The following is a 16918-nucleotide window of genomic DNA, read 5'->3' on the forward strand; positions in this document are numbered from 1 at the left end:
CTGAAATAATTTCCGTAAAAATAATTTATAGTAGTAAAAAAGAGCCATTAAAAAAATGATCAGAGACTGAACTGGAAAAGGAAAAAAACAATAACAGTGAAGGGGAGTGCTCTAAAGATATGTAAGGAATGTGGGTAAAGTTGAGAAAATAAGAGGAGGTAATGAAAGGGAAAAAAAGTTAGGAAATACTTTTCTTGGGGCAAATTTGATCGAAGGCTGAGGTCCTTCAACATCTGCCGAACGATGCTGTGGATGTTCTATGAGTCTGTGGTGGCCAGCGCCATCCTGTACGCTGTTGTCTGCTGGGGCAGTGGCTTGAGGGTGAAGGACACTAACAGACTCAATAAGATCATCAGGAAGGCCGGCCATATTGTAGGCGTGGAACTGGACTCTCTGACAGTGGTGTTGGAGAAGAGGACACTGTCCAAAATAAAAACAATCTTAGACTGTTCTTCCCACCCTCTACATGAGGAGCTGATCAGCCACAGGAGCACGTTCAGTAAACGGCTGATTCTTCCACGCTACACAACTGAGAGACACAGGAAATCATTCCTACCTGTTGCAGTCAAGCTGTACAATGCCACTGTATAACTGTGGTACACTGTTTTACCATGTATAGAGAGCGTGCACGTGACGTCACGAGGTCACGTGATATTTGTTTATCTGCCATCTTGGACGGCATGGCCGCGCATAGAACTTAGACGAACCCGTTCTAATTATCAAGTGTGTGGGAGTAGATCTTTCGAGAATGGTTATATCTTGTTCAGCATTTGGTTGTACCAATAGACAGGGCCAAAAGGAGGGCCTGTCATTTTATAGATTCCCCGCAGACGAGGAGAGACGCGCAAAATGGGTGTCCGCTGTGCAAAGAGAAAACTGGAACCCCAGTTCTACCAGCCGAATTTGTAGTGAACACTTCATATCAGGTAGGTGTAATCTTCTAATTCAATACTCCTAGTACATCTGTTAAGTTGATTTTCGGATTGAATGATAACTGCATACTTAGAAACTAGACAGTACAGTGTTTGTGGCCGTCAGTCCGCTTGATCTCTAACTTTTTTTTCAGACAAAAACATACATATTTACAACCCTGTCATTATCTGGAACTGAGTTTAGATTTCGAACATTCGTACGATAAAATGTCCTGCATACTCTCATTATGATAAACGTCTTAATGCCACTTACCCGTGAGGTTATCAAGTAGACATTCTTCTTCGGAACCTTCCAGAGGTATAGTTGGGATACCCATCCCACAACAAAATATTTATAAGCTTCCAGGCTCTTGTAAGCTTTGAGGGCTTTGCCAGTGTAACACGATTCACGATTAACAAGAAAATTGTAAATGTCGTGGCAGGCCAGATCGGGCAAATCGCCGGCACCGCAGCTCCGAATTTCCCTGAACAAGGATTGCGGCAAGTTGTACGGATCTGCAATCCCCAACCTGGAACACTTTTCCACGTAACGCTGCCTCACGTCACCTTCAAGATGCTGAACAAACTTAGACAAGTTATCGTGCGATGTAGATGGGGTATTTTCCGAATTTTCTTGGGGATTACTCCCTGGATCCATTACACTCGCGCAGGGTAAACTATCCTGAAGCCGTCCAATATGGCGGAGTAAACACGGACGGGTATCACGTGACTGCACATCCTCTATACTGTATCCTTAACTCAGGTGAAATATATGTATATAGGAATTATTATATATAAAATCACTTCATTTTGCTTTTACTTAAGTTATTGAACTTATTTAAATTTATTTTATTTATTCTTTTTTCAGACGATTTTCTCTTCTATTTTTAGACATGTTTACTTCTACTCTGATTCAGGAGCTTGGTAGCAAATTTGAATTTCCCTCCGGGGATTAATAAAGTGATTCTGATACCACGGTTTAACACAAGCCAAATACACGCGATGTGGGTGGTAATATGGCGGCCAGATGGCTTCACTCGACTCTACTGTAGCCTATGAATGACGTCACAGTGGCGGAACGAATGGTTTGTTTCTAGTTTCCCTTCTGGACCCACTTTTCTGACGGATCAATCTTGGACCATTAGTATTGTTTTCGTTTTCCCAGAACTTTACAACATCATGGCAGGACTCGAGCTGTTGTATACTTCCGTGGCTAGTTCTATAACGTCTCCTCAAGATGCGGTTGTTTGTTTTATTCACTGGGAAATTGTGAAGAGTGGATATAAATGTTTAGGAGCCGGAGATGAGGTAAGGAAAGAAACTAAGTAACACTAGCGCCATAGCCCGAATGTAAACGTTACGTCAGAATCAAGTTTATTGCCAAATACGTTTTCACCTGCAATTAATTTGCTTTGGCGATTGGTGCTTGAACAGTTAAGATATAATAATAATAATTATTATTATTATTATAAAAAAAAAAAAAAGGGGCGGCACGGTGGTGTAGTGGTTAGCACTGTCGCCTCACAGCAAGAAGGTCCTGGGTTCGAGCCCCGTGGCCGGCGAGGGCCTTTCTGTGTGGAGTTTGCATGTTCTCCCCGTGTCCGCGTGGGTTTCCTCCGGGTTCCCCGGTTTCCCCCACAGTCCAAAGACATGCAGGTTAGGTTAACTGGTGACTCTAAATTGACCGTAGGTGTGAATGTGAGTGTGAATGGTTGTCTGTGTCTATGTGTCAGCCCTGTGATGACCTGGTGACTTGTCCAGGGTGTACCCCGCCTCTCGCCCGTAGTCAGCTGGGATAGGCTCCAGCTTGCCTGCGACCCTGTAGAAGGATAAAGCGGCTTGAGATGAAATGAGATGATAATAAAAAAAGACAAAAGTAGTTATATAAATAGAATAAAAATAAGAGTCTAAAATATGCTCATTTGAAAAGTGGACATATTTAAGGGTATGCATGGGTTGTTTTGAAGTCCATCTCATTATCTCTAGCCGCTTTATCCTGTTCTACAGGGTCGCAGGCAAGCTGGAGCCTATCCCAGCTGACTATGGGTGAAAGGCGGGGTACACCCTGGACAAGTCGCCAGGTCATCACAGGGCTGACACATAGACACAGACAACCATTCACACCTACGGTCAATTTAGAGTCACCAGTTAACCTAACCTGCATGTCTTTGGACTGTGGGGGAAACCGGAGCACCCAGAGGAAACCCACGCGGACACGGGGAGAACATGCAAACTCCACACAGAAAGGCCCTCGCCAGCCACGGGGCTCGAACCCAGACCTTGCTGTGAGGCGACAGCGCTAACCACTACACGACCGTGCCGCCCCAAGATGTACATCTGTCCCAGAATGTGCAAAAATAGGTCACACGATGAAGAAGAGTCATAACATGAATGTGTGAGAAGAGAATATGTGCAATGGGTTAAATAAATAACCAAGCTGTACAGCGTGTGCTGGAATGTGCAGTAAAAGTTCACACAGAATGAAGATGTATGACATGACCATGAAATGTGCAAAATTGCAGTTCAGAGAGGAAGTGCATTAATGTCACAGAGTTTAACGTCACACTTTCAGTCAGTGGGGGTCTCTGACCTTACTGATGAGGCCAGCTGTAGTGGGGGGAAAAAGCTGGCTTTATGGCATGAGATTTTGGTTCTAATGGACTGCAACCTCCTACTAGAGGGGAGTGATTCAAAAAGTTTGTATCCGGGATGAGAGGGGTTGGCCACAATCCTTTCTGCTTTCCTCAGAGTCCTGGACTCATACAGGTCCTGAAGAGATTGAAGGTTGCAGCCAATCGTCCTCTTGGCAGAGCGAATGATCACTGCAGTCTGCCCTTGTCCCTGGCAGTGGCAGCAGCGTACCAGATAGTGATGGAGTAATTGAGGATGGACTCAATGATGGCAGTGTAAAAGTGCAAAATCATTGTCTTTGGCAAATCGAACTTCTTCAGCTGCCTCAGGAAGAATATCCTCTGCTGTGCTTTCTTGGTGAGAGAGCAGGTATTTGTCTCCCACTTAAGGTCTGGGGGGGGAGGTCCAGTGCTGATGGTTTAGGAATCAGAGACGTGTTTCTCCAGCTTCATGTGCTGCTTCCTGTCAGACAGGAAGTCAGTGATCCACCTGCAGGTGGAGTCAGGCACTCTCAGCTGGGAAAGCTTGTCCTGCAGAAGAGCCAGGATGACGGTGTTGAAAGCAGAACTGAAATCCACAAACAGGATTCTAGCATCGGTTCCTGGGGAGTCTAGGTGCTGGAGGATAAAATGAAGAGCCATGTTGACAGCATCGTCTGCAGATCTGTTGTAGTCAGGGAGCATATGTACCGTAACCTACTTTGCAAAATTTGCTAAGTCTGCTTTCTCAGTATTAACCCTTTATTTACATCCCAAACAAATTATTTTTACTTGTTGTAATGTCAGCAATCATCATTTTCCCCAAAAACGGAAATGCTAGATATTGCATGTAAAAATGTAAAAAACAAACAAACATATATCCGTATCACTTAAATCCATTATAACATCTGTATTTTTTTAATTACCCGTTTACTAACTTTATGTGAATAGAAATCATATATTTACATGATATTATCAAGTTAATTTTAAAATGAGACATTTAAGTACATAGAGAACATAAAAAAGCCAGAAATATTTTGCACTATTGCTACAGAACTTGAGAATATTTATAGCTTATCTACATTCCAGAACTCAGCTCACAATCTCTCATTTCAGAAATTTCTGTGATACATTTATTACTAAGCTGCTAGCAGTTTGTTTTTTTATGTCCAAACTACATCAAGTAGTAACACTTTGCCTATGGATTCAAACACAAAACGCGAAGATAAGCAGAATGAGCATTTTCTAAGAGCATGCATATTAAGCTACCTTCAAATGTGTCCACATGTTTATGATGCAATGAACTCATCATTTGATATTCCATATTAATGAATAAGTAAAAAATGAATGATATTTCTAATTCGAAATATATTTGACATGCAGGTTTCAAATTTTGTCTTATAAAATCTTTTTTTCAAATAAGGAATCACTTATCCCAGCTTTTTATTGAAGAGTTGGTATGTGACCCATTGTTATTAAGCATTAGCATATTAGCACAAAGCATATTTACAGGATGGGCGCAAGGATGAGGAATCTGTTGTGGTATGTGGTTGTGTATGGACAGATAAGCATCAGATATTTCAGTAACTCTAACAGGTTCACTAGTTATCTGCAATTTGTAAGAAAAAGTTATATTCTTAATTATAGCAGACATCTGAGACAAGCATGCAAACATACAGATAGGCAAAGATAGACACACAAAGAAGTGACTAACTTGCTGAAATATTTTTGCAACAAATCTCAGTTATGGGACCCCAACAGAAAATCAGTCACCTTGTTAAACACTTTTTTTTCATTAATCTTGAAACAAACATACTTTTAGATAAATAATCTATTGAGGAACAAACTCCTAAAAGCAAAAAGTTATGTCCGTTGAATAGACTGAGCAGCACACCACCTCTGAGGTTCTGATCCCACTCAGTAGTTTAGGTCCTTTTAGGGTTAAATGGGTATCTAATGTATGAACCATGCTTTTCACCTGAGTAAAAAGGTTGTGTGCCACAAATAACACCTATTATGGATATAATAATTGCATATTAATGATGTAATACTTTTATACCAATTTCCTACATGTGGTTTCAGGGCTCTTTTTATGTGCAAAGTTCCCCTGCATAATTAACTATGAAACAGCAGTCTACAAACATTACAACAAGTCCAGATTTATGAATTTATATCTGGACTTGTATATTATTACAAAAAACAAGACTTGGCAAATTTTGTAAAGTAGCCTCCAAATATAAACAAATACTGCCTGACTATTGGGTCTGTAAGCGAACTGCATAGGGTCCAGGAGTGGGGCAGTGATGGCTTTAAGGTGGTAAAGCATAAGGCGCTCGAAGGATTTCATAATCACAGAAGTCAAGGCAATGGGTCTGGAGTCATTTAATCCTATGATCCTTGTTTTTTGGGGGACAGGGATAATGGTGGAGGCTTTGAAGCAGGCTGGCACAAGGCATGCCTCCAGTGAGGTGTTGAAGATGTCTGTGAGCGCCAGAGACAGCTGATCAGCACAGTGCTTCAGGGTAAATGGTGAGACAGAGTCGAGAGTCGGGACCTGCTGCTTTGCGGGGGTTCAGCTTCTTAAAGAGCTCGTCAGTGTCAAGAGAATGAGCTACAGTGGTGCTTGAAAGTTTGTGAAGCTTTAGAATTTTCTATATTTCTGCATAAATATGACCTAAAACATCATCAGATTTTCACACAAGACCTAAAAGTAGATAAAGAGAATCCAGTTAAACAAATGAGACAAAATATTATACTTGGTCATTTATTTATTGAGGAAAATGATCCAATATTGCATATCTGTGAGTTGCAAAAGTATGTGAACCTTTGCTTTCAGTATCTGGTGTGACCCCCTTGTGCAGCAATAACTGCAACTAAACATTTCCGGTAACTGTTGATCAGTCCTGCACACTGGCTTGGAGGAATTTTAGCCCATTCCTCCATACAGAACAGCTTCAACGCTGGGATGTTGGTGGGTTTCCTCACATGAACTGCTGGCTTCAGATCCTTCCACAACATTTCGATTGGATTAAGGTCAGGACTTTGACTTGGCCATTCCAAAACATTAACTTTATTCTTCTTTAACCATTCTTTGGTAGAACAACTTGTGTGCTTAGGGTCGTTGTCTTGCTGCATGACCCACCTTCTCTTGAGATTCAGTTCATGGACAGATGTCCTGACATTTTCTGTTAGAATTCGCTGGTATAATTCAGAATTCCTTGTTCCATCAATGATGGCAAGCTGTCCTGGCCCAGATGCAGAAAAACAGGCCCAAACCTGACTTGTGTGAAAATCTGATAATGTTTAGGTCATATTTATGCAGAGATATAGAAAATTCTAAATGGTTCACAAACTTTCAAACACCACTGTACCAGCTCAGAGTATTAGCTGGTAGCCTTGTTTTATTGTTTAATATCTTTTTTTTTTTTTTTATCGGTGTCATAATATACATGGAGTTTAAAGAAAAGCATTGCTTAGATTGCTAAATCATTTTAAATGTATATTTTTGTGAGGGAAGAAGTTAGCTATCCAGCTAATGTAACTGTGCAACACAGTGGGAGATTGACCAAAAATTTCCCTCGGATATAAATATGTATCGCAATTGTTTAAGGTGAGTGGAGCACAGAAGCATGGCAGGCCAGAACTGAGTTCTCAAACTCTTTATTTTTGCTTTTCAGTTGTTATCTATTACTCTCCCAGTCACACACACACAAGCCTTCTGGTTGGGGAGAGTTCTCTTCCTCTGCTCTCTCTCTCCTTTTTATAGGGTGTGGTCACTGGGGAAGACCCACAAACACAGGTTAACTAACATCAGTGATTCTGCCACTTACCTTCCCTGACTCCGCCCTCCGTTCACAGACCAACGCTTGACCACGCCCCCGCTGCCACATACCCCCACCACCCAACTCAGGCCGGGGAGCCGTCCGGCCTGCAGCCAACACACACACACCCCAACGGGAGAGGAAATCCGCCACGACCATCTGCGCCCCCGGCCTATGGATTACCTTGAACTTAAACGGCTGGAGTGCCAGATACCAACGGGTGATCCACGCATTGGCATCCTTCATGCAGTGGAGCCACTGGAGGGGCGTGTGGTCCGAACAGAGGGTGAAAGGGCGTCCCAGTAGGTAGTAGCGGAGGGCGAGGACCTCCCACTTGATGGCAAGGCACTCCTTCTCTATAGTGCTGTAGCAGCCCTCACGCACCGACAACTTCCTGCTGATGTACAGCACTGGGTGGTCCTCCCTCTCCACCTCCTGGGACAGAACGACCCCCAGCCCCCTGTCCAACGTGTCCGTCTGCAAAACAAAGGGGAGAGTGAAGTCAGGGAAGTGTAATAATGGCCCCCCACACAGTGCAGCCTTTACTTCAGAGAAAGCCCGCTGGCATTGCTCCGTCCACTGGACTGGATCTGGTGCCCCCTTTTTAGTGAGATCAGTCAGCGGGCTGGTGACGTCTGAATAATTAGGTATAAACCTACGATAGTAGTCAGCCAGCCCCAGGAACTGTCTCACCCCCTTTTTGGTCTTGGGCCTCAGGCAGGCTGCAATCGCTGCTGTCTTATTAATTTGGGGACACACCTGCCTATTGCCCAAGTGGAAGCCCAGATACCGTGCTTCCACCCGCCCAATCGCACACTTCTTTGGGTTGGCTGTGAGACCCGCTCGCCTCAGCGACCTAAGGACGGCCCTCAGGTGTTGTAAATGCTGCGGCCAGTCATTACTATAGATAATAATGTCGTCGAGGTATGCGGCCGCATAGGTGGCATGGGGGTGGAGGACCCTATCCATCAGCTGCTGGAACGTAGCGGGCACCCCAAACAGTCCAAAAGGAAGTGTGACAAATTGGTGTAAGCCAAACGGTGTGGAAAAGGCCATTTTCTCTCGGGATAATGGAGTCAAGGGGATCTGCCAATATCCCTTTGTCAAATCCAGTGTCGACTAAAAACGAGCCATGCCTAGTCGATCAAGCAACTCGTCAATACGAGGCATTGGGTACGCATCAAATTTAGACACCGCGTTGACTTTTCTGTAGTCCACAGAGAACCGGATCGACCCGTCGGCCTTGGGAACCAAGACCACCGGGCTGCTCCAGTCGCTGTGGGACTCCTTGACGATGCCCATGTCGAGCATGGCCTCGAGTTCTTCCTGAACCACCTTTTTTTTTGTGTGTGTGTGTTCGGGCAGTCTGTAAGGGTGGCTGTGCACTACCACCCCCGGGGGCATCTCAATGTGGTGTTCTATGAGGTGGGTGCGGCCAGGCAGGGGCGAGAATACATCAGAAAATTCTGTCTGCAACTGGGCGACCTCCGTGAGTTGGGTCGGAGAGAGGTGGTCTCCACAGGGGACCGGAGCGGTGGGCGATGTCAAGTTTACTTTTTGAGCCTCCCAGCTCCGCCTTCTCTGGAACCACTGACACCAACGCCACGGGGACCTCCTCGTTCCAAAGTTTTAACAGATTGAGGTGGTAAATCTATAACGCCCCACCCCTGTCTGTTCGCCGCACCTCATAGTCGACGTCCCTGACTCGCTGTGTGACCGCAAAGGGTCCTTGCCACTTGGCAATCAATTTGGAGCTCGACGTGGGCAACAGCACGAGCACTTTATCTCCTGGTGTGAACTCCCGAAGGCGCGTACCCCTGTCGTACAGGCAGATTTGCCGTTCTTGAGCCTGCCGCAAATTCTCCTGGGTTAGGTGTGAGAGTGTGTGGAGTTTTGCGCGCAGGTCAATAACGTATTGAATTTCATTTTTGCTCAGTGAAGGTCCCTCCTCCCAATTTTCCCACAGCACATCTAGGATGCCACGCGGCACATCTAGGATGCCACGCGGCTTACACCCATATAATAATTAGAACGGGGAGAACCCCGTGGAGGCTTGGGGGACCTCTCGCACTGCGAAAAGTAGGGGCTCGAGCCATTTATCCCAGTTACGTGCATCCTCGCTTACAAATTTTTTAATTATGTTTTTGAGGGTGCGAATAAACCGTTCGACTAAGCTGTCCATTTGTGGGTGATAAACGCTGGTGTGGATCGGCTTGATTCCCAGTAACCCATACAGTTCGTGCAGTGTGCGTGACATAAACGTAGTGCCTTGATCAGTCAGAATCTCTTTGGGGATTCCGACTCGGGAGATGACGTGGAAGAGTGCTTCCGCAATACTACGTGCGGAGATATTGCGAAGCGGCACTGCTTCCAGATATTGCGTTGCATAGTCCACCAGAACTAAAATAAAGCGATACCCTCGTGTTGACTGATCTAATGGCCCGACGAGATCCATCCCAATTCTTTCGAACGGGGTCTCGATTAATGGTAGAGGGCGCAAAGGCGCTTTTGGAATGGCCGCTGGATTTACTAACTGGCATTCGTGGCACGCCGTACACCACCTACGGACATCGCCGCAAATCCCTGGCCAATAGAACTGGGCCATTATTCGGGCTAGTGTCTTATCCTGCCCTAAGTGTCCAGCCATGGGAATAAAGTGAGCCGCTTGGAATACCAATTCCCGGCGGCTCTTTGGGATCAAAAGTTGTGTTATCGGCTCCTTAGTCTGAGTGTCCTGCATCACTCGGTATAATCTATCCCTCATAATGGAGAAATAAGGGAAGGACGGGGTGGCGTTTGGCTGGAGCGTTTGACCATCGATTACTCTCACTTGGTCAAACACATGCCGCAGAGTCTCGTCCCGCGACTGCTGTAATGGAAAATCTGCGAGGGATTCCCCGAGAGAGGGAGGAGGAGCCGGCGGCTCCTCACTCTGATGCGGTGATGACGTAGACGGCTCTGTGACAGCTGCTCCTGCCAATGCCACACCGGGACCTCCCCCCGCTAAACTACGGCAGGACCCACTATTCACTAAATGATTCATTAGCTCCCGAAATCCCGGCCAATCAGTCCCCAAAATTATCGAGTGGGTAAGGTGAGGATTAACCGCCACCTTTACTCTAAATTTCTCCCCTCGAAATAGAATGTGGACCGACATTAAAGGGTAGTTGTGAACATCCCCGTGCACACACAACACCTTCACCAATTGTGCTCCCCCCAATGCCTCTTCTTGCACCAGGCTTTGGTGGATTGAGGTCTGATTACAGCCAGAGTCCACCAAAGCCTGATACGTATCCCCTTGGATACTCACCGGTATGCGATATGCTCCGGCCTGATCGAGGGCGGGCCCTGGCGCATCAGGGATCCGGACCACCGCGCTCACCTCCATTGCCGAGCACTGATGTTGGAGGTGCCCTGGCTCCCCACAGTGCCAGCAAACCGGCCCAGGCTCTCTCTCTGCACCGGTGTTTCGGAGCTCACTCACCTGGGGGGGGAAGACACAGACATGGAAGTAGGAAACGGTAGGACGCCACGGGTGCGGCGGGCCGGCTGGGGTGGAGCCGGCCCCCGCGGTGGGGGAATGGGGTGAGGATAAGAAACAGAAGGGGGGAGAGAGAGAGAGAGAGAGGGGAGAAGTGGAGACACGCTGTCCTGCCGTTGGAACAGCCGCCATATGGTCCTCCGCCAGCTCGATGGCCTGATCCAGCGACGCCGGGCGATGGTACCGGACCCACTCCGCTGGTACTGGACCCACTCCGCTGGTACTGGACCCACTCCGCTGCTCCTTTTGGAAGTCGGGCGATGAACTGTTCCAGCACCACCAGGTCGATGATTCCCTCGGCGTCGCGGTTGTCAGCCCACAGCCACCGCCGGCAGGCGTCCCGGAGTTGCTGGCCAAATGTGAATGGCCGGCAGACCTCCTCCAGGCGCAGCGCGCGGAAGCGCTGCCGTTGCTGCTCCGGGGTGTGCCCCACACGTTGGAGGACGGCCCTGCGTAGGTCGGCGTAGGCCAGCCGGCTATCAGCGGGGAGCTGTAGCGCGGCCAGCTGCGCCTCGCCCGTTAGCAGGGGGAGGAGGCGCGCCGCGCGCTGTTCCACCGGCCAACCCCACGCCTCTGCTGCCTGCTCAAACAGAGTGAGGAAGGCTTCGGAGTCATCGTGCGGACCCATCTTCGTTAGGGTGAGGTGGGGAGGGTCCGCGGCGGTGGTGATGGTGGACCCTGCCGATGCAAGCAGGTGCCGGAACGCCTGGCGGTCTTCCTGCTGCGCCAGCACCAGGGCTTCAAACCGTTCTTCCTGCTCCTTCCGGAGGGTGACCAGCGCCTGGTGCTGGCTCTGTTGGGCCGTGTTGAGGGCATGGATCAGGTCCTTGAAGGGGGAGGACTCCATGAGGCTGTTCTCTTCTGTACTCCGGATCCCGGGTTTCGGCACCACTGTTGCAATTGTTTAAGGTGGGTGGAGCACAGAAGCATGGCAGGCCAGAACTAAGTTCTCAAACTCTTTATTTTTGCTTTTCAGCTGTTATCTACTACTCTCCCAGTCACACACAAGCCTTCTGGTTGGGGAGAGTTCTCTTCCTCTGCTCTCTCTCTCCTTTTTATAGGGCGTGGTCACTGGGGAAGACCCACAAACACAGGTTAACTAACATCAGGTGTAGTGATTCTGCCACTTACCTTCCCTGACTCCGCCTTCCGTTCACAGACCGCTGCTTGACCACGCCCCTGCTGCCACAATATGGTATAAATATTATGCAATGGAATGACTACTTGTGGAGAATTAGTATAACAATGGGTTTATACCCAGGGCATGACAGTGTGCATGGATAGCATGTTCTAAAGAATATCTTTGTTAGATAATACTATTAAAGCAACCAAACCATACGAAATATAAACTTGGAATCTGACATGGTATTTCTTTTAATCAGAGTTCATTTTCCAATTGATTTGACTGAATATTACCAAATCTTAAATTCATTATATTGGTTATACTGTATAACAGTAGGTCACTCTCAGACAACTTGATTAATCAGCATCCTGATAATTTCAGGAAAAAGGAAGATTTATTACTTTGTGCAAGCTGGATGTATATAAAATAAAACTGCATAGGTCTGTCTCAATCCTACAGCCTCTAAATGGAGAGAAGAAATCAGAGTTGCTTCCTGCATCCTGGAACACAAACAAGGAGCTGTACACGCTGAGATACAGATCAAATGATGACAAGTCCAACCTGCTCCTGAAAGCCATCACAGTTGATTCCAGCTTGATTTTCAACTTAATGGTAAATGCAGCTAATTGTACGAAGGTGGTGTGATTCCTGATATTGCACTAGTACAAGCAGGGCTCATTCGCTTGACATTATTTTCTGTGTGTGTGTTTTTGTGACAGGATTCAGCTACAGACAGAGTCACAGACTTGACTGTGAATGTTAATGATAATGTAAATGAAGCAAACCTACAGTCATTTGAAAGGTTGGTAATTTAGTCATTTGAAAGGTTGTATGATTTATCCTAAAACACTCGATCTTTCTTTGACTCACCTGATAGCAGCTGTGTATGCCCAGGCATGAGTAGTAACATGAGTGGTTTCTTAAAGCTCATTAGAGAGATTGAGTCAAGCCCACCATATTTCATGTAAGAAGAGTTAGTGTATTGTTTTGCTTTTATTATACATGCAAAATGGGTAGTTTTGAACACAGCAGAAGGTAAAAGTTAACAATCACTTATCTTGGCTTATAAAGTGATGCAGATGCCATCAGTGAATTATAACAGTTAGAAGAAAGTATTCAGCATGTTGTAGTATGGTTATTGTTTCTAAGACCTTGCCACTTCCTTAGTGTGTACAAGAACACAGAAGATTTGGCTAAGAAGGTGAAGTCATCATTGCTACCTGCAGTGAAAGAAAAGGGAAGTGTGAGGAAAGAAAGGAGAGAGAGATTCACAGACACACAGGCCCAACCAGACCATACGCCCCTGTGCATACCTACTAGAGGTCCCCCTGCTTCATATCCCCCAAACTGGTGAGTAATATATATATGTAATATTCTTTGGAACAGCTCAGTGTAAAAACACTTGTAATATTTTGAGCACAGCTGTCAAATTATCAGTTATAATAATATATTACAAATAACAAACTCTGTTTACTAATATCACACTATTAGTAAAAATAAAGTGCTTGACAAATGTTTGTCAAAATAATCCCAAGTCCACATGTTTATATCAGCTATAGATGAATGACTGACAGTTCTTGATGCAGTGCTATCTGATGGGTCAGAGATCATGAGTATTTAGATTAGACTTGCGCCCTTGCCCTTTACAAACCAATATTCCCCCAGATTCCTTGAATCGTTTAATGATGATATGCATCGTAGAAAGTGAAATATCCAAATCCCTTCATATCTTTCTTTGAGGATCGTTTTTAATTATTTTCTCATGTATTTGTTGACAAACTGGAGATTCTCAGGACTATCCTTGCTTCTCAAAGACTAGGCCTATGATAGGCCTGAATACTGATTTTGTACCAAATCATGACTATAGTCATCTGGTGACATCACTTGTTTCAACTGTCTTACCTTATTACTAGCCCTAAATTGCCCTGTCCCAACTTTTTTGGAACGTGTTGTAAGCCTGAAACGCAGGAATGGATGTATATTAACGAATGAAATGAAGTTGACCGGACAAAACATGAAATATCTTGGGTTTATACTGTCTGCAATGAAATACAAGTCAAAGTAAATTTAGAAATTGCTGCTTACTTTTTTAATTTGCGCATTTTATATGTTCCAACTTTTGGGGTTGTGAAATTGCCCCAAATCCAGAAATAAGTATTACCCTGCCTGTTAATTACCCCAAAACCCACAAAATAATTTTCCCATGATCTCCAATTTCCACAAACTCAACTTTAAATACTACTTGACTGCTTTTTACCCCAAATCCATATATATTCTCCTGAATTTTTAATTGCACCAAAGCCCAAAAATAAATGATCCAATAATTTGTAATTGCCCCAACCTCCAAAGATTACCCCAATGACTGCTAAATGCCCCTATGCCAAAAAAATACAATTTTGAATACCTCTAAAATGCAAAATACACAGATCAGTCATAATACTAAAACAACTTGCCTGATATTGTCTGCCAACAAAATGGTTCTGATGTGTCAAAACATGGACTGCACAAGACATCTGAAGGTGTGCTGTGGTATGTGGCACCAAGACATCAGCAGCAGATCCTTTAAGTCCTGGAAGTTTTGTGGCGGGGCCTCCATGGATCTCACTTCTTTGTTCAGCACATCTCAGAGATGCTGGATCAGATTGAGATCTGGGGAATGTAGAGGCAAAGTCAACATCTTGAACTTTTTGTCATGTTCCCCGAACCATTCCTGAACAATTTTTGCAGTGTGTCATGATGCATTATCCTGCTGAAAGAGGCCACTGCCATTAGAGAATACCATTGCCATGAAGGGGTGTATTTGGGCTGCAACAATGTTTAGGTAGGTTGTGCATGTCAGAGTAACAGCCACAGGAATGCTACGACCAAAGGTTTCATAGCAGAACATTGCCGAGAGCATCACACTGGCTCTGCTGGCTTGCCTTCTTCACACCAGGCCACCTTCTTCCATTGCTCCATGTTCCAGTTCTGATGCTCATATCAGGGTTGTAGTACTCGAGTCCAGGACTTGGACTTGAGTCCATCTCGTGCCCTAATTTTAAGGACTTGTGACTCGACTTGGACTTGAGCACTGATGACTTGGACTTGTGTGTTAACTGCATTCGGACTCGGAAATTGGAGATGAGAATTTGGATTTTTTCTTTATTTTTTGTAACATGCCACAACAATTTGGCATAAGATATTTATATCGGCATTAATTTTTATACTAATTTCATGCAAGAGTGTCACACCTTCGCGCCTTGGTGTGTGCATCTTGGGTGTGCTCTGGACAGTGCGCGGACGCCACAAATGACTCGCACCTGCACAGGATTAAGGCGCAGTCAGTGCGCCTAAATAAAGACTGAAAACACACTTACTTTGTGAAGTATTGAGTTGCGTCGCTGACACATTACCGAGCCTTATTTCCTTGCTTGGTTTCCTGATCCCTGATTTCCTGTTTCTCGTCTTTGATTCTGCCAAGTCTACAATAGTCTGTATGTACCTCGTTCGACCTATTGCCTGTTTCACTGTTTTACGATTTTGCCTGCCGTTCTGGGGTAGGTCTCCCCATAACGTTGCCCTGTAGGGCTAAAAAAGAGAGTTGAGAGACTCTCTTCAGCAATGGACATTGTACATGGTTTTCTTGAACTCGCTTGTCAGGAGTCGTCGTAATAGCAACATTACGAAGAGCTTCTTTGCAATGCGCGTCCCCAATATAGGCATGAGTAGTTGATAAAATCTAGTCCAGGAGGTCACATGGCGTTCATTTCTTTTTTTTTTTTTGTTAACCAAAAAACAATGAAATATAAAGTGTTTTAAAATATGTTAAAATATTGTATCTGTATTAAGCATCACACATATAATGTGGTAATTGAAGCTATTTTACATTTTTTGGGCAATATATATTTTTTTATTCCAAGCGTTTTTTTTTGTTTGTTTTTTTTGTAATAAATGAAATAAACGTTCACATGAAAGAGTGAGCAAATAATAAAGTAAATAACTAAAGTAAATGTGTTCCCCATGCCTGCTCATTTCACTCTTACTCAAACATACACTCAGGATTATTTTAACTGTTATCCACAATGCCAAGTTGACAACGTTCTCCCTTATATGTGCACACGCCCACAGAGAGAGAGAGAGCGTGCACGAGAGAAGTTTTAATCTGTGTGTAGCCAACCTAAGGAGGTTGAATTGACATACATATATGCCTCCTTAGGTACACACAGATCAAAACCTCTCTCATGCACGTTCTCTCTCTCGCATGCACACGCACAATGTTAGAGGTGCAGAAATGTATCTCATTTATGACACTAAGTTAGATAATCACTGGCCTTATGGAGTTAAATTTGATGAAAATGTAGCTAAATCAATGTGACGTTATGATATCCATACGTGATTCCAGACCCATCTATCCATTATCTGTAGCCGCTTACTCTGTTCGACAGAGTCGCAGGCAAGCTGGAGCCTATCCCAGCTGACTATGGGCAAGAGGCAGGGTGCACCCTGGACAAGTCACCAGGTCATTGCAGGGCTGACACAGAGTCAAAGAATAATTGAAATACATTCATAATGTTTTGGTTTTTTTGTATGTTTATTTAATAATTAACTCTATATTAAATATATATTAAATATATTAAAGACATTCTTGGCCTTAAGAGGCTTTTTGGGAAACCCACCCCTGGATTGTTTACCTGTCTTCGCTTGTATTAATAAACACACCTTCTGCACTTGCATCCATCTCCCAACCATCTCTAACAGAATACTTCGCACTCCCTGATAAAGAGAATGCACATTTACCTGTTCATATGTCATGTTCAGGAACAAACTAATGTTAATGGTGTTGAAACAGCCACCGTCTTGGTGCGTTTGGAGTGTTGGACTTGACTCTGACTCAACTCGGATCAGTAGTGGACTCGACTCAATTTTTTTTTTAA

The 16918-nt window shown here is 44.8% G+C and overlaps 1 protein-coding gene across 1 annotated transcript in view; it reads left to right on the forward strand.

Moving 5' to 3' along the window:
- The first annotated feature begins 2015 nt into the window (after nt 1-2015).
- Nucleotides 2016-16918, forward strand: part of psmf1 (proteasome inhibitor subunit 1) — a 37283-nt gene continuing 22380 nt past the window's right edge. Inside the window, exons 1-4 of the mRNA XM_060919148.1 lie at nt 2016-2219; nt 12465-12617; nt 12725-12807; nt 13173-13355. Of these exons, the coding sequence (XP_060775131.1) occupies nt 2091-2219; nt 12465-12617; nt 12725-12807; nt 13173-13355 (548 nt within the window). The 5' untranslated portion in view covers nt 2016-2090. The remainder of the gene's footprint in view (nt 2220-12464; nt 12618-12724; nt 12808-13172; nt 13356-16918) is intronic.

This window comes from Neoarius graeffei, chromosome 4 (genome assembly GCF_027579695.1).
Source record: "Neoarius graeffei isolate fNeoGra1 chromosome 4, fNeoGra1.pri, whole genome shotgun sequence".
NCBI lineage: Eukaryota > Metazoa > Chordata > Actinopteri > Siluriformes > Ariidae > Neoarius > Neoarius graeffei.